Raw genomic sequence first — 19077 nt, forward strand, 5'->3', positions numbered from 1 at the left:
CCCTTTCTTTTTGCTAATCAGTCATAACAGATTTAGTGAATAATGTCTTCACAGTGACACCTGTCAGTGAGTTGGATATGTTAGGCAGCAGGTGAACATTTTATTATTGAATTTTAGGTGTTGGAGTCATGAAGGATATGAGCAAAAAAGTGGTGGACACACAACTGGATCAGTCTGCAGGGGTCAGTATCTACTACAGATGTTAACCATTATTGACGTCTAAGGTAACTGATTGTGAAGAACAGTTGGGTAGAGTTAAATGTTGACCTTGTCCTCTTAAATAACCCCATTATTTTTTTGTCTCTCTTTCTTGCTTTTCTCAGCCCATCCAGATACAGCAGGTTTTTCAGAGAAACTTTGCAGTTTTAGAAACATATTTTGGGCTCAGGTGTTTTAGAAGTTTGATACTGTGACTTTTGACCTAAAGCAGGGGTCTGCTGCAACCTTTACTGTCAAAGCAGCCACTTTAACTCATCTCACCTAGATTAAAGTCACAAAAGCCACGAAATCTACTTAACCTTGCCAACACATGGTTAAACTATATTGAATAATTATATAAACAAGAAGTTTTTTTTTTAATTTATGAAACTGTAGAACTACAAAAAGAATACTTGAATTTGATAACGTGTATCAATGATGTTGTTCAACTCATCATTTTTTGTACTTTGCTAATTTCTAGCCCCATATCAGGCATTTGTATTAAGCTGTAAGGTTAACAGTTAAATGAATCCATCCACAAAGAACTACAATCTCTATTTTTTTTTATCCAGATTTGTCTTTTTTGTTATTTAGTTATATTAAACATGAGGTTAGCCACAGGTGCAAGGAAAGCTGTTGATGTTGTAGGAGGTGAAGTACAGAGGTGGAAAGCTTTATAGAAAGATGTGATGTATATTTAGTTACAAAAAATGTTAAATGTTGGTTGTTTATTTTTTTTTTGTGTCAATTTTGTTAATCATTGATACCTTCTTTCAGAAAATTCTTGATTTTCATTATATATATATATATATATATATATATATATATATATATATATATATATATATATATATATATATATATATAATTTTTTTTAAAGCTATAGGGAGCCACTGCAGGGAAATCAAAGAGCCGCAGGTTGCAGACCCTGACCCAAAGGAAGGTCTGACCATCATCATTCTCTGATGTAGAGGAGTCATTACGATATAGGCCTAGGCTATTTAATACTAATGGGTGTAACCGCAGTTACATAACCATAATTTAACCAATATATATATATATATATATATATATATATATTGATTATTTTATGTGTATCCATTAAAAAATGGCTCTTAAATACAGAGATCAGCGTACACTGCGGTGTGTCTGGTGACGTCATTACGCCGTTGAGTAGGTGGGGGTGACGTATAGAGCCCCTCTCCCCGCTTGGTTCTTCTCGCGGATGCTGCGACCGAGCTCCTGCGCTCTCGCAGCGGCTCAACCCCTCCTCCTCCTCTCCTCCTCCTCCTCCTCCAAAGATGTCGCATGAGCTTCTCCTTTCGCCGCGCTCTTTCTGTTCTGGTTTCTTTTATTTGCTCCCCGCAGTCCGCAGGACTTAACCGGATTCGGTCACATTCATAGCCAGGAGCAGCCGGTCCTGGTCCTCCCCCCTCCCCACAGCGGAGGTGTTTAAACCCTCACCCCGGCGCATCCTCTCTCTCTCTCTCTCTCTCGCTCTCTCTCTCTGTCTCTCTCTCTCCTCCACCGCCGCAGAACTCCGCCGACCGACCGTCAGGTGACCGCGCGGAGCGGAATATTCATCAGCACTGTCGTCGTCTTTCATCCCTCCGCTCCTTCGGACTCCAGGAGACCGGAGCCTGTGTTGCCTGCCCTCCTGTGTCCTCTCATCCGGTCTGGGACATTCTCCGCTCCGCTCCACGCAGATTAACGGGGATTCTGCCTCCCCGCCTGCGCGCTGATGCTGATGTCCTTGAGCTCGGCCTGCACGGTGAGTCGGTGAGTCCGTGCGTGCCCGCGTGCGTGACTGTTTTTACCCCGGGCGGCCGAGCGCCGTTTTTGTCCGAGAGGATGTAAAGCTCGCGCTGCGGTCGGTGAGCAGCGTGCCGGGGCTCCAACGGAGTTCAGATATGAGAGGCCCGGTGCGGCTCCGCTCACAGGCCCAGCAGCTGATAACCGCTCATACAGTAGGACAGACCATAATACCCCGACACATTATCACGCACTGTGTGTGTATGTCTGTGTGTGCGCGCGTGAGTGAGCCAGCGCGTGTGAGGAGCTAATGATATCCATTCCTCCATCCTCCGTGTCCGGTTTGTGACGGAGGGCGGTCCTGCCTCCCGGTCTCCCTGTTTGCTCGCTGGTATCACTTGAGTTGTTTGTGTCCGTAACGGCGCGTCGCACCTGCAGCGCGGAGCTGCGGGGGATGTGTTTGATCTGGGTATGATCTGTGGCCGGGGGACCTTCATGAGCCGCCTGGTGCTGCTGCTGCTGCCGCCGCTGCTGCTGCTGTTGCTGGCATAGAGCCGGGCGGAGCGGCCCGGGCCGGTCACCTTGCGGAGGGACACCGGGCTGCAGCTGTGAGTGTGCCCTCAGATTAACAGCAGGCCTACAGGGACGGTCCTCCGCACGAACAGGACCTACTCCTCCTTCATGTGAGGGAGAGGAGGCAGAGGATCATGAAGCGCAGGCACGTCTGAAGGTGACCAGGAAAGGTCGTTTTGTGGGAAACACACTGTTGCACGAGGCCATTCTTGTACACACGTGCATGCAGGAGAGTGAGTGTCAGTGTCAAGCCTTGGATGGAGGGGGACAGGGGCTCATGGTGTGTGTGTGTGTGTGTGTGTGTGTGTGTGTGTGTGTGTGTGTGTGTGTGTGTGTGTGTGTGTGTGTGTGTGTGTGTTTACATCAGTGTGGACTTTTTTTTGCTCTCTCCAAGCCCCCCACCCCACCCCCTTGGTGATGCATTCATCATCATCATCATCCCTTACAGTGATGCAGAGGGGTGTGTGTGCATGTATGTGTGGTCCTGCTGCCCACCTTTAATGGCTCCATTCTCTGACTATGTTGATTTCTAAGTGTGTTATCCCGCTGGGTTTTACATGAGTGTGTGAGTGGCACCGAGCCAGCACCAGCAGGTAGCAGTCCAAATTCCCTCCCCTCCTTTCCCCCGCCAGAGGTGACCCCTCAGTACCTGACAGGAAGTGGGACTGCAGGTGCACAGGTGGCAGGTAGATGAAACACTGACAGGCAGAGTACAGCTGAGACATGAACGCACACATGCTTGATCACTTATGTGAGACTGTGTGTTTATTCTGGGATGCATTCTTCTGTCCTGGTCAGTCAGGACCTCTCTTCTCCTGAGTCTTCCTCACTCTTCTCTCCTCTTCATCCGGCTTCTATGATGAAGAGATGCTGACACTCTCTGTAAAGAAATGTTCTGGTTCTGTGTTCCTCTGAGTGATGGAGGGAGGTGTGCAGGATGAATGGGCTGGCCACAAAGGATTGTGGGGACCTTTTGTCTGATTATCTTCAAGTTCACAAACAGGTTTCACCCCCCCTACACACACACACACACACACACACACACGCAAACACGTCATTTAGCGTGTGCTGTGGTGTATGACACATTAGTGTGTCACAACAAAGATCATGGGAGTAATGGCTCTTGGCATCAGTATCGTGTGTGTACCAAGGCACCATGGCTCCTTCATGCTGTTGAGAAAGTGGACTCTACCTTTGTGTGCGAAAGTGTGTGTGTGTGTGTGTGTGTGATTACAAAGGCATAACTAAATGGAAAATAATTAGGAGATTTTTGCATTTTATGTAATGCAGACTCACGTGTGCACACACTTTTACATGTGCAGTGTAACATCAGTGCCTAGAGAGAGAGAAACACACACACTCACACACACTCTGTAGAGTTGGTTGCAGTAGTTGGGAAGCTGAACAGAGGAGTTTTTTCTTGCATGATTGTTATAAAATCAGACAGAATCAGTGAGTAAGAGGCCGAGCTGGGAAGAAAACGTGCGACTGGCTGAGTAAATAAATGATTGCAGTAGCAGGAAGCAGATAGACAGAGGGAGCGACAAAATGAGGGAGTCAGGAGAGGGAGGAAGGAGGAAGGTAAAATAATAACAAGCAATGAGACGCCAGAAGACAAGGAGAAGAGACCAAGAGGAGAGGATAGAGCGTGTAGATGGAGCAGACAGGGAGAGAGATGAGAGAGCAGGCAAACAAGGAAAGATGGAGAGCGGGAGGAGGCTTCAAAGGCAGAGCAGGGTGACTCAGTCATAAACTAACACTCTCAGTCAGGATGGAGGCATGGCAGGACAGAGAGGGGGAGGAGGGGGAGGCAGCTGAGGGAGGCTGAAGAGTGGAGAGTAACGAGGAGAAAAGGAATTAATAATAAGCTTTACTTTGCCTTCTTCATGCTGCACTGATGTGAAAGGGCACGATAGAGAAGCTGAATCGGTCGTGTCATGTGTGAGAGTGTTTGGTTAACGGCGCAGCGAGCTGCTCATGTGGGGCAAAGCTGCGTCTCTGTCACTCTGGATGATTTATTTTAATTTAATCAGTTCCAGAGATGGATAAAATGTTAATTCAGTGATTAGGAAATTATTCTTCAGTGGATTCAACAAAGCGGCTCACTTCAGGAAATTTCACAAGCTTTTTATTAAACTGAACAAATCAAACATGAATTAATAACAAATATAGTGCTCTGATGGATTTGGAGAGGAGGAGACCTGTGGACTGAGTTTTACTAATCAAAGAAATCTCAATCTTTAAATGAAGTGTCCTGTTATAGCTACAGTGTAAAAGAGACCAAGTCCGAAAAAAGTCCATGAAATGAGACTCGAGCTGCATTATCACGTTATGTGTTTTTATTGATTAAAACTTTTAATTTTAATAATTGTATTTATGTTACCCATGCCCAACACACTGTACAAACTCTTAAGAGTACTAACTTTGACTCATCCACCCCTGAAAATAGTTTCAAAGAATGCAAAGTTTACTTCTGTTAACAGCATCCAGTTGTAGTTGTAATAACCTCTGGGTGTTTTTGAGGACCAAGCTGTAAAATTATGAGCTGTTTTCTTTTTAACTTTCAACTCATGTTTGAGTTTTCATTTGAGTTTCTGGGTAACAAGAACGAAACATCAGAAAATATGTCATGTGACGGTTTACCCATTGAGATTTGTGGTTTGATTCAGGAGAGGCAGAATCAAATTACAAATGGTTATGTGTAAAGAGAAAACCTTGGTGGACTCTTTGTGTTGTAGGATAAAGTTCTCATCTGCTACATTTCATATAATGATTTGAATCTGTGTCAAATAGGGAGAAAAAGACTGATTTTTCGCAGAGGTCATCTCATACTGACCCTCAGAGTTATTTTCAGCTTGTGCAGCTCCATCACTATGATTTTAGTACAAACTGAGTTGAAAACAAATTCATTAAGTCAGGTTGCGTTATGTGTTTTTGTGGATTTGTGATAGAGCAGTCAACACGAAAAAAAAAAAAAAAAACAACTTAAATTTATACTTTTTACACGACGGCTTCCTGAAGTAGTTATTTCAGCTTCCTGTCAGTTTGTTTACTGTCAGTGAATCGCAGTCACATCTACTCATTTTGGCTCTGTAGTTCTGCAGTCAGACAGGTTTCAGCCCACTTTGGTGTGACTTGTCTCACCCCTGGTTCTTACTTTTATAGATGGGAATTGTTTAATAAATGTGAATACATTACACACACAAACACCTGTGTGTTTATTTGGATAAAGATTGATGGTGTCATAGTAGATTTTCAGCTTCTGCATCAGTTGTTTAGGTCTGACAGCAGACTTGGTCTCTGGCTCAGGGCTAGTTTAATGTGGTGATAGTGTTTGAGATCAATACAACACACTAATGATGTTTTATCTCTTTCTCTCCTCTTCTCAGGTCCTGGTGCTGCAGCAGTAGCTGCCTCTGAGCTGGATCCACTTCCTGTCTTTGGTTTATCAGTTGCCTTCACCCCGCTCACCCCTCTCTCCACCTGTCCATCTGTCCGTCCATCTCTCAGTTTGTGAGTCCATCAGCCCGTCCATCAGCCTGTCCATGGACTGGCCGTGATCCTGGAGGGAGGGGGACAGAAACGAGGAAAGACCGGTGTCGCAGAGGAGACAAAGGAAAAGAAAGCTGGATTCATTCAGACATCTAGCTTCTGAGGAGCTTGCTGTCCTTCACCCCCCTCACCCTCCTCCTCCTCCTTCTGTGATGGAGAATTGAAGGAGTAGAGGGAGGCCAGGCCCAGATCAAGAGGAGGAGATAAATAAACACCCCCTCATCCCCTTAGGTAGATTAAACAGGGGTTCAGGTGTACTATTAAAATCACCACAGAGAGTTTCTGAGTGTTGAGCACATGATCTGCCTGCCACCAACCAATCACAGGGGGAATTGAGATCAGGACAGACTACGGGGAGAACGGAGGACCAAAACAGACTAACGCCTTTTTGACATGTCAACAACAGCCACCATGGGTGAAATGGCAAACAGCGCAGTGGAGTTTTATCCCAAAGGGTCTAGGGGCCGGGGTGGAGGAGGAGGAAGGCCGGATGGCAGCCATGCAGGGGGAGACTTTGGGGCGACAGTGGAGGAGCTCAGGGAGCTGATGGAGCTCCGAGGGACAGACGCCCTGCAAAAGATCCAGGACAGCTACGGAGACACGGAGGGGCTCTGCCAGAGACTACAGTCCAACATCACAGACGGTATGTGAGGAAAAGGTCGACTAGAATAGAGGGAGGGAGGGGTGGATGGATGGAGGGATGAGTTTGGAGGGGTGGAGGGATTAATAATGGAGGAGTGGATGACCATAAAGGGATGAATGGAGGAGAACGTAGATGTATAAATAGATGATGTAGAATTGTTTGGGTGGATGATGGGTCAGATGGATGGATGATGTTGTCCTTTGAGGTTCGGATGACTGGAAAACAGCAGACAAGGAATGATGTTGACGCGGACTTAAGCTCAGACATGAAGGTCTCTGTGTCAATTATGAGTATGTTTTAAGTTAAAAGTATGCTAATAATCAACATTGATCTGGTCAGCTCTGGTTGAACCTACACAAAGTGTTGGTTTCTGGGAGATTTCAGAACTTTCAAAGAAGTTTACAGACTCAAAAGTCAACCATCATAGTGATAATAAAAATATAATGAAAGGCATTAAAAGAAGGTGTTAAACTAAAATAGGAGATGAAAGACAGATGATGAAATACAGAAAGCATCCAACAGTGGGAGAAACATTGAAATAAGGGATGAGCTGAGAATGTTAGAATGTCATCATACAGTGGAACACAGAGTTTGATGCCACTTTAGTTATTGATTCTAGTTCTGATCAGTTATTGATTCTGATGAAAAAAAAATACTCAAGAATAAAATCAGCTTGCCTGTCTTATTAGCAGACTCAAGCTCTCAGAAGTGAACCATTGCTAGTGGTTCGACAAGTAAATTAAAAAAATATATATCACAGAGACTCTCCATAGGAAGCTTATGTGGAAGGGAGCTTTCTGGGCTTGTATCTAACAAATTATAATTAAAATATTTGTAGACATGATTGGTTTGCCTCTATAAAAATGTCAATGTGTGTTCAGCTTAGTTTATACCTGAGTGTGGTGAGATGTTCATAAAGCTGCTACCTCTAGGGGGCGTTTTTGTGAACATGAAGCTGCAGCTCATACATACCAAGTAAAAGTAAAGTAAAAGCTTCTCCTCACTGAATGTGCTTCCTCTCTTGTGTGAATCTCCCTTCTTTAGCCAACCTTTCCACTTTGGACAGTTCACCACATCTTTGTTGATGTCACAAATGAATAATGTTGCATCAGTACAGCAGGTCCTGGAGATTATGGTGCAGTCCATTTCCATTTCCATCTGGACTGGGAGTGAGGAGTGGGAATGACATCACCTCTGAATTAAAAGTGTTCTAGTTGCCAAGTTGGGAAAACTTGCCATAACAACAGCATTTGTATATATAAACATCAAATAATGCTATGTAGACGACTGATTTATTGTAACAAACACTATTAAGAAATGCCAAAATCAACTGAATATAACAGAAGCTTAATTACTTAACACCCAAAATTTACAACTGGAGTTTATATCTTTGATTGTAAACTTGGGGGTGGTGTGGATCCACCGACTGCCAAGAAGACAATTCCAACCTCAGGGGGCATTCCAGTTGAAATTTCCCACTCCAAACTTGTAAATTCCGATTTCCGAGTACAAATAGAATGCACCCTTAGTTTGACTTCTATGGAAAAAATCGAACTAAGGTTTGATCCTAAAAGATTTATGTTGCTTTCAGAAACTTAAAAGCAAAGCAGAAAAGTTTTGCCTTGTTGAATTTGAAAATTTGAGAAATTAGAACCACTTCCAAGTTGAAACTGGCTCTCCTAGTGGGAAACTCTCAGAGGAATAAAGTAGCAGGAGGAGGAGGAGAGGGTTATTAAGCATGGGATGCTAACAGCTAGCTGTAAGGCCCAGGCTTCAGACCGGACCTCACAGCTGAGCGTGGGTTTCATGGTTTGATCAATAAGAAAAACCACTGAGTGAAGGATGAGTCATCAAAAGTTTTAATGTTTTTTGATCCTAAGTCAAACTCTTTATCTTGAAGAATCATGTTTCCTCCTTTACTGAGTCAGATGCTAGTGTCTGTGTGATGATTACAGTGATGCAATCATCATCCCAATCCCAATCTTAGATCTTCATTTCATTGAAAGTTTAAATAACTAATGGTTACTGCTGAATGCATCCATTACAGTTAATTGCAGAAGAATGAAGTGCACTTTTATTTTTATTATAGTATCTGCACCAACAACACAAAACTTTGGATTTACAGCTGTTAATCAAAATGGATATTTTGATTAAGAAATAAATATTTTCTCATTCGGCATGTAAACATTAACCTGTTAGATTAAGGTGTGAGTACAGCTTTTTACAACAACCTCCTGTGTTTATTTTGGATTCAGGGTGTCTATTCTGCAAATGCAGGCCCTTTATAAAACAAAGGGACATAGATGTATGAGAAAATGTGAGTTATTTTTAATATGCAGTCATAAAGTAAGTCCATCAGTAATGATCCTACAAAAACTTAAACGCTGCAGAGAGCGCAGATCATAGGTCAGGTGTCTAATTCTTCAGGGCGAAAATCTTTGGATCTGTCAAACCAGGTCATCATCATCATCATCATCATCATCATCATCATCCAAAATTCAAAAATATCTCATTTGATCTCTAATCACTCTGTGGACACCTTTAGCTCAGAAACTGATTTTATTTCACTTTTTAACATCATCACCACAGGTGGACTGAATTTAAAAACCTGTATCTGCAGTGAAACAGAGAGGAGGCTGTGAGGAAAGCTCAGGGTGTAATCCTGCTGGAGTCTGATGCTCAGGAAACATGGATGGATGAATTGATTGATGAATGGATGAAGGGATTACGGTGGATGAATGGGTGGAAAAGAGGATAGAGAGAATCAATAAACAGATGGATGGAGTAAAAGTGTGCACAGATCGACCAGCATCTCTTAGAACAGGAATCATTGCAGTGTTTGTAACATGTACACATACCTGCAGGTACTTTATCAGTGTTTTAGTGAATCATGACAGAGCTGCTCTCACAAATACACACTCACTGTTTTTATAAAACTAAACAGAGAGTTTATCACAATAAAGGTCACAGCAAGTGTGTAAGTTTTAATCATTGTAAACATGTGGAGGAAAGTGTGTGACAGTGATATTTTTGGGAACATGCTGACCTGCCTTCATGTGTGTTTACCTGTATTATTATTCTATTATAATGTTAACACTGTTGCTTCACAGCTGTAGGGTTCCTGGTTTGAATCCCTGCTGGGGCTTCTCAATGAGAAGTTTGTGTTCACCCTGAGCATGTGTGAGGTCCCTGCGAGGACTCTGGGTTAAATGGTGTTTGTCAGAGTTCGGCAGGTTGTGTGTGTGTGTGTTAGCCCTGTGATGCAGCTGGCAACCTGTCCAGGTTGGACCCAGCACTTCAGCCAATGACAGCTGGAATGGGATCCAGCCCCCCACAGGCCTGAGAGGGATAAGCGGTGTAGATAATGGATGGATGCTCACGCCCAGGGTCAACAGCATTAGCATTTTGCTGTAACAGGACATATGGATTTATTCTTCACTGTCTCTGATTTTAATAGCTAAAATTGATGGCCAACAATTTTGACAAGTGTTGACTGTTTTAGTCTTAACTGTTTGCAGGGTTTTGAAAAAACTGCAGACTCTATTTTAAATATTAAAGGATGGAGCACAGTAAAAAACAAAACAAAACAAAACAAAAAAAACATTGCATCCACACCTGTTTCAAACCAAAACACATTAGTCTTTGCCATATCAACCTTTTTCAGAATTAGGTCTAGAGTGAAGCTGTGCAGAGTGCAGTGAACTGTTCCAGGTCTTATTTAGAGTCACATAGATCAGGATGAGAGAGAGGAGTTGGAGAGGAGACACCTGGGACTGACAGGTCTTCACCATGTCCTCTGATGTATTCAGTTTTCCTTATAGGAACTCTACAGACATGACTTTTTTAACCTTTAAAATCTGTTAGCACACAGATGATGTGTAGTTTTCTTGTTGTTTACAAAGACAGACCGCTCTGTTGAGTCATGAAGTAGAGATTGTTTCAAAGTGGACAATTTTCTTGTCCTTTAATCAGAAACTAAACTCTACCTATCTGACTAGTTTGAGAGCAAAAAAGACGTCAACAAGTTTGCTGGATATGGCTGATATGAGGACAACTAGCAGCACCAGTCTTCTGTCCTCGCTGCAGGTTAATGTCCTCTTGCCTGTGTTTGTGTTGCTTGCTTTGGTCAAACAGACAAGCCACAAATTCATTTAATGGATAAGCAATTTTGGAGTTGACTAGCAAAGGTGAAGATATTTAATGGTTAAGTCTCTGAAGAGGAATTGTGAAGCCCATAGTTTGTGACTGTAGTTTGTCAAACGGCGGCATCACTCTCACCGCTCAGTGAAATCAGTTATACTTTTAAATACACAAATGTAATGCCACAGGGAGTGTAAAATGTATGGACAATAAAGTTATAGAAACTATAGGAAATGTCATATTTACAGGCTGTCATCCTGTCTGAGGTTAAGTGAGATTGTAGCTGTATTAGAGTAAACTTGCATTTTGGTTTTGGAGGATTTCTGCACTTTCTGGTATCTGTTTAAAGTTCAACCGTTCAAAGCCAATATGGTTATCTGTGCTGCAAAAAAGTGTTTAAGTCTTAGCTATCTTCAAATAAAAAAAATGACCCACACTAATACCGACACACATACAATCATTGTAATCAACACTAACGATTTGTACCAAACACTTGTTGTGTGTCCGTGTCTCTGTAGCATGTGCGCATGCTCTTGTATGTTCTCACAGGGTGTGGTACCGTGCTACACCCACTCCTCCAACTAGTTTGTAGCCTAGCAACACAACAGCAGAAGAGAGAAGTTGGCTGAGAAAGTCAGCAGGGGAGGAAGATGAGGGAGAGCTGTGAGATCAAGAATCTGAGAGGTGAAAAGAGGAAGCGGATGAGAGAGAGGGAGAGAGAGTGTGTGTTTGTGTGTGTGAGAAAGAGGCAGAGTGAGGGAGTTGTTGGGTGTTGAGTTTCAGTTAAGTCTGTGCTGAGTGTTGCTAATTTGATACTGTGAGCTGGTCAGGAATCAGTGCAACACACACACACACACACACACACACACACACACACACACACACACACACACACACACACACACACGTTTCTGGAGTTGTCTCTACAAAGCATAGTTGGCAAACAGCACACACTAACACACACACACTTGGACGGGCTCCTTGCTCACTCTGCTGACTTTCACAAATTACATATGGTGTGATCTGGTGTGACAGAGCACCCAAACACGGCACACAGATATGTTCACATGAGTCTGATCTCTTTACTCTTTAAGACAGTTCATCTGTTTTTACAGTGAGTTCAGTTTTCTTTCTGTAGTCTTAGGATCAACTAATAAGGTGTCTGCTACAATATCAGTCTGTATGGAGAGCAACAGCAGGAGGAACACAATCCAGTGTAAAGACATCAGGAGGATTTCTCTCTTTGAACAGATATCTGCATTAAGAGCAGCAAGCAAATTGTTCAGGATCAGACATTCACACTGAGACATTAATCTGCTTGACGTTGAATCACCAAAGGCAATCAGCGTTCAGATTATCTAACTTCCTGAATGCATCAGAAATGGCAGATCCACCTCTATTCAACAAACAAACATATCTAAAGTTGTTATTCTCTACTTTTTTAGGACAGACCTGAAAAAACTAGTTTCACATTTGTTTCAGCTTCATACCCCTGAAGGAGGACAGAGTGAAGCCTCTGTGTGACTTACTGTTTAGTATCTGACTCAAACTCACCACAGACTGTGTTTGAGGAAAGTACGGCTGTGGTGCTGATTTGGGCTAATATTCTAACTCCTTCGCCGACAGTAAGTGTCTGGTGGTATCTGGCTATACTATTAGAGATATGTTCTTGTGGTTTCAGAGCTCTTGCTCTGTTTTGATGAAATGAAGCTGTCAACTCTTCCTTTAGAGTCTTTCAGTCTGGCTGGAAGTTTCAAATCTCCTTGAATCTTCGTTGGGTTGATGATTTACTGAGCAGCTTCACACATGACTCATATTCCTTGTCATGTAGGTCACTGCAGTCCGTGTCAACCTTTTTTTTTTTTTTTTTTTTTAACCTTTTTTCTGTCCTCATTTTTTGACACAGGGAACTGAAGTGATTCCATACATCAGTTATAAAAGCCACTGAAGCACTCAAAGGTTGAGCTCTCCTGTTTTTGTTACAGAGCAGATTGCAGAGGATGATGGGCCTGCATGGGGCAGAAGTCTCTGCTCACTCGTCCCTCTGCAGCTGAAGCAAAACTACATTCTTAGCCTGAAGCTTATCGTTCCATACCACCACAAGTCCATGGCATTACTGAGATACTTTGATATCGACGATACAGTTACATCCCGAGTAATGAACCGAGAGATGATGGATTTTACTTTACAGGCATATCTGCAGGAGTGAATTTCACGGTTTATTTTGAGGTTGATAAGTGGACTGTAAACGTAACGTATGGAGGGGGGATTCTGGGTTGGAAGTCGATTATCTCCAAGCAGCTCCACCTGTCGTACCCAGAGCCATATATCATCTTCAGACTAAAGGCACTAGGTTCAGAGAGGCATGATCACAAACTGGGAGATATTTTCTGCTGCACATCTGAGCAGTTTGACAGTCGAACAAAAGCTGCTGCTCTGCTCAGTAATCACAGAGATGGATGCATGAATCAGACAGAGTACAGTGTGTGTGTGAATATGTGTGAATATGTGTGTGTGCAGCAGAAACACACACTGAAACAGAGCTCGACAGACACACAGTGTATGACAGACACACTGAACACACACACACATACACATTTACATTATGGTGCCAGCCTGTAATACAATCCACAAAACTGTGTGTGTGTGTGTGTGTGTGTGTGTGTGTGTGTGTGTGTGTGTGTGTGTGTGTGTGTGTGTGTGTGTGTGTGTGTGTGTGAGTGTGTGTGTGTGTGTGTTGAACCAATACAGTCTCACACAGATATGGAAAGCCCAGCACTGCAGTATGAGACCATTATGTCCACACTGAAGAGACAGATAGGAGGAGGAGGAGAAACGATGAGAAAGAGGGAGTGTGAGAAAGAGTGTGTGTGTTGATGGGGGAGGGAGGGAGGAAGGGAGGGTGCAAGGGGTGAGGAGGGAAAGCTAGAACAGCTTGCCGCATTGTCAAGGACACATCAAGGGGAGATTGAGAGAGGGAGGAAAAGAGAGGAGGAGGAGAAGGATGGAGTGATGATGATGTTGAGAGAGAAAGAGGGGGAGTGGAAGAGAGGGAGGGAGGGATGGGAGGAGGACGCAGCTTGCTACGATTACTCAGCATAAGGTCACCTGTTTCTCTCCGCCTCGCCTCGGCCTGAACCCTGTTGAACGTCATTTTTGCTACACAACTCTTCAGCAGCTTCATATGAGTCCCTGCAGCGCGCGCACACACACACACACACACACACACACACACACACACAAACATGCAAAAAGACAGTCACTGCTCTCAGCCAACCACGGCTCACCCATAATGAGCTGTTCCCCCTCTCCGACAGCCAATCAGAAAAACAGAAAAAAAGAAAAAAACCTGCGCTCCAAACCCAGCAGACTAGAGGGCTGACATCACCTGTTGCTGGGCAGAAACCTGTTACAGACAGGAAGCCCTGGACTTGATATCCTGGTTACCATGGAAACTGCATCACTTAGGGGTGAAGCTGAAGGGGAGAGGAGGAGGATAATGGAGAAGCGAGTTTGTAGGAGGAAAAGTTTGAGTAAGCAGAAGTTCCAAAGTTTTTGTTTCTTTGAAACTATTTCACTGAATACTAAAAATGTTGAAGGGGCAGTTTGAACCGATTTGTTTGTGTGTGCGTGTGTACCTGTGTATGTGAAAAACTCCTCCCTGCTTTGAAAGTGCTGTTAAGAAACTCGATCTCTGCTTCCTTAAAAATTGAGTTACGATGTGATCCAATGATTTCACTCACGTGCATTGTGTGTGAGTACTGGTGGTTTTCGTTTTGGCTCCTCATGGCTAAGATTTTCCTCCCCCCATCTATTTCTGTCCCTCTGCCTCACCCTCTCAGGTCTCAGCGGGGACCCTGCAGATCTGGAGCGTCGGTGCCAAACGTACGGTCAGAACTTCATCCCCCCAAAGAAGCCCAAGACATTCCTGGAGCTGGTATGGGAGGCCTTACAGGACGTCACGCTCATCATCCTGGAGGCCGCCGCCATCATCTCCCTCGGCCTCTCGTTCTATCAGCCTCCTGGGAAGGAAAGTGAATGTAAGGGCGGGTCCAGAGGGGCTATGGGCAGGGGGAACAAGACGTTTAAAAAATTAGTTTGAAAATTAGCCTGAGCTAAATTTGTTTTGCTATGAGAGACACCTAAAGTTAATAACAAGTCAGAATTTATTTTTAGAGCCCAAAAACTCAAATCGCAAGTTACATCACATGACCTAACTCAAGGTTTACGACCCCCTCTGTCTGTCACTCCCATTCAGATCTGGAAAAACTGCCATGGACATTTTTTTACCTTTAAAAAAATTACATATTCTATTAAAAATCCATCATCATTAAATGATCTTAAGATGATGTTAACAAAAGTTAGTAAATGAACCTGAGTTTAAGCATTGTTATGTGAGTACTCTATCTGTTCGTCTGATATAAAAGCCCACTCAGGATCAGATTCATGATGAGCAGACTTTTCCCCAGAACCCTGTGATCTCAGCATGTCTTTCTGACTTGAAACTCTGAAGGAAAACTCTTTTCTTGACTGTGTTTTCTCACCTCAGACATCATGGCTGAAGGAAAGAGCATTAACAGGATGAAAATTAATAAAAACAGGTACACAGAGAGAGGCTGGATGAGGACCTCACTCTCTCACAGACTTAACTGTTCTGTTCAAAGGGAGTGTGTGAGCCATGAAGCCTGTCCAGACTAACAAACACTTCCAGCTACTCACAGCGTAGACCCCTCTGGACTTAAATGATTCAATTACCCACAATTCAGCACAGCACAGCGATGATGCTGCAGTTATGTAGTGGCATACTCTAACTACACAATGTGACTCATTTTAAACGGGTGGAACAATCCGCTATTGAATCACGAAACTCAGAAATAACCACATCGTGAGGCATAAATATAAAGCAGGTAAATGATAGACTTAGTGTTCGAAGTTTACTGGATACAACCCTGCATCCATCGCAGACATATCGTGAGGAAGATGTAAACTTTATTGATCTTGAGGGAATTTCAAGACTCCACTGCCCTTTTACTCCTGTATATTTGTGTTAACGCCTTACAAGAGTTAAACTTATAGAGACATATCTGAAAAAGATGGATGGATGGATGTGGATCACCCTCATATGAGATCTTGATGATATAAACACAAACTGTTGTCAGAGCTGCTACACATTAACAGCTCAACCACACCTACAGCTCTCAGTGTTGTTCATCAGATAGAGTCATGATGGTAGGTGGATGACCTGTGTTTCTACACCTGGCTTCACCTCCGCCCATCATGTGTATGATAACCTGTAAAGACAGAAAACCATCTGATATTTAGAGCAGGTTAACCGTCTGATTCAGTGTTGACTTCATGCCACCACCTGTGTAACCCTTCCTCTGTCCTCCCCCCATGCAGCATGCGGGGAATCGGCGGGGTCTGTAGAGGACGAAAGTGAGGGTGACACCGGCTGGATCGAGGGTGCAGCCATCCTCCTGTCGGTCGTGTGTGTCGTCCTGGTGACGGCGTTTAACGACTGGTCCAAAGAGAAGCAGTTTCGGGGTCTGCAGAGTCGGATCGAGCAGGAGCAGAAGTTCACCGTGGTGCGGAAAGGAAATGTCATCCAGATTCCTGTGGCAGACATGGTGGTGGGGGACATAGCGCAGGTCAAATACGGTGAGGACACTCCACACACACAGATTTATTTTGTAACAAAGACCCTCAGGCGCTTCACTGTACTCTGTTTTATGTGTTTCATTAAACAGGATGATCAAAGTCTAAAAAATAAATAATGTGTGTTGTGTTTTCAGGTGACCTGCTGCCTGCTGATGGGATCTTAATCCAAGGGAACGACTTGAAGATTGATGAGAGCTCACTCACAGGAGAGTCCGACCATGTACGCAAATCAGCGGATAAAGACCCCATGCTGCTCTCAGGTACAGATTTATATCTTATGCTCTATTTCTCAGACATGAGTTTAGTATTTACATGATCATTTTACAACTGTCTTCGTGTGGAATAAATCAGAGAAGCTCCTGAAGTTCCAGCAGATTGAAACTGAGAAAGAAGAAATAAACTCCAGTGAGGCTAACATGTTATTTATTTGTTTTGGTTTGAGTTTGCCAATCTGTTTTAAAGGTTGGAAACTGAATGACCCTGAAAACAAGTTTTATTACCTTAGTACCATCAAAGAACTGTGCCATTCCCTCTCCTCAGCAGCTCATGATGCAGTCCTCTGTCGCTCTGTCTTTAGGTACCCATGTGATGGAGGGCTCAGGCAGGATGCTGGTGACAGCTGTGGGTGTGAACTCTCAGACGGGCATCATCTTTACTCTGCTGGGTGCTGGAGAGATGGAGGAGGAAGGGAAGGAGAAGAAAGGTGAGTAAAAGAGAGGCATTAACTTTACTCAATGTTTTACTGTGCTCTAAGGGGAACACAGATGATTTATGAAGAGTTTACTGCAGCTTTGGGGTGGTGTTAGAAGAAAGAGCTCAGACTGAATATTTAATGGAAACAAAGATGAACAAAATGTTCTGGTATGGAGACAAACAAACCAGCTGAAGGCACCACACATGCTAACTAAGTGTTAAGGAAAAGAGATTTCATTCTCCTTTTATTCCCATGACACATGATTATTTTAACCGACCTCTAGTCAGTGAACATGAACCAGCATTTATTGATTAGTGATTACTGGTACAGACATACTAGGCACAGACAGCCAGAGGGTGGGAGGCAAGTTTTTGGAAAAATCAATAAAATAAACACAGAGAGACAGAGATACAACCACAGAGAGACAGAAAATAGACATAAAGAGACACATAAAAATGTAAAAAAAAATCCCCTTGGGGGTTACCAAAGTATTTCTGATTCTGATAAAAGCCATAAGACAAACAACCACAGACAGATAGTGAACAATAACAAGTAAACACAAAACAACAACAAGCTGCACAAAATGACCCCAAAAAAGCACAAAATGGACCGAAAACAACCCAGGACACACAAAACAACCACAAAGAGACATCAAAGGAGGAAAGAACTTTTCTTTTTCTTTACAAGAGATTGAAATATGCTCAGAAAAACATCAAAGACACAAAAGCCAGAAAGATGGATTAGTCCTCTTATCGGATTTCATCTCAAAGGTATTATTATTATTATATATAAAATGCTTTTTACTTAAAGAGGAAGGTTGAGTCATTGAAGAGACAATTTACTTTACAAACTTTACAGACTGCCTAACTTATCTGCCACTATCTATTTCTATGATATTAAGAGTTACCTTTTATTTACCTCTCCAGCCATGATCAAACCAAACTACTGTGTGCTATTCTGTGTCACATGTCCACAAAGACCCTGAATACATAAAGAATCCAAAAATGCCCATTAAACTTTTTTTAAGAGTGCGTGTAGGGCACTTTGCTTTTACCCTTACTTACTTTTTTTTCCCTCTCTGTCCACATGATAAAAACCGTACACGGCAGGGAAGGCCAGCTACCTGGTTGATAAGTCTTCTTCTACAGCAGCAGCTATGTCCTGTTCAATATGGCCAGTGTAAAGAACCACAGCCGCCTCATACTGAGATTGTGGGTGTAACAGTGTATTGTATGCATGATTTTGGTGTAATATCAATATTTTGTGTTTCTAAATGAGGTTTATCATTAATGCATCACTATACTGCAACAGTTCTGCTCAAAGAGGCAAGAAACCAACTCAAAGGAGATTTTAACACCAAATATAGATGCAAGAGGACATTAAATGTCTACAAGAGGAAAAACAACCACAAAGATGTGCAGAAAGACTTCAAAGAAGAGCAAAAAAAGCACAAAGAGATGCTAAACAGAGTGAAAGTGACACAGAAACAACAAAGCCACATGGAAACAGACCTAAAGAGATTCATAACAACAACACACAAAACTGAAAAACACTGAAAAACACTGTCACTGTTGTTCTGTGTCTCTGTAGTCCTGGGGTTTCGTGCCTCCTAATCTGCACACATCACAGCCTGTGTGTGTGTGTGTGTGTGTGTGTGTGTGTGTGTGTGTGTGTGTGTGTGTGAGCGCGCACAGAATTAGTTGGGTGTCTAACTGATTTGAGATAAGAGCTCCAACAGGAAACACACCAGTTTAACCTCATCGATAATTTAGCCCACATCCTCTCCATCCGTCCCTCTTTTACCTTCTCTCACCCTCCTACTCTCCCCCACTTTCCCTCTCACCCACCCACTCTTCCCCTTTCTTTT

At 43.2% G+C, this 19077-nt stretch overlaps 1 protein-coding gene across 3 annotated transcripts in view; it reads left to right on the forward strand.

The window, feature by feature from the left end:
- The first annotated feature begins 1435 nt into the window (after positions 1-1435).
- Positions 1436-19077, forward strand: part of atp2b3b (ATPase plasma membrane Ca2+ transporting 3b) — a 50484-nt gene continuing 32842 nt past the window's right edge. The window contains exons 1-6 of one of the 3 annotated variants that reach the window (XM_074681223.1): positions 1436-1977; positions 5913-6718; positions 14701-14898; positions 16259-16516; positions 16651-16776; positions 17094-17219. In XM_074681223.1, coding sequence (XP_074537324.1) covers positions 6469-6718; positions 14701-14898; positions 16259-16516; positions 16651-16776; positions 17094-17219 — 958 coding nt within the window. In that variant the 5' untranslated portion in view covers positions 1436-1977; positions 5913-6468. The remainder of the gene's footprint in view (positions 1978-5912; positions 6719-14700; positions 14899-16258; positions 16517-16650; positions 16777-17093; positions 17220-19077) is intronic. The other 2 variants (XM_074681222.1, XM_074681224.1) reach the window with 2 other exon arrangements.

Source organism: Halichoeres trimaculatus, unplaced genomic scaffold (genome assembly GCF_033239565.1).
Source record: "Halichoeres trimaculatus isolate MK-OKI-2021-1 unplaced genomic scaffold, fHalTri1.1 fHalTri1_scaffold_11, whole genome shotgun sequence".
NCBI lineage: Eukaryota > Metazoa > Chordata > Actinopteri > Labriformes > Labridae > Halichoeres > Halichoeres trimaculatus.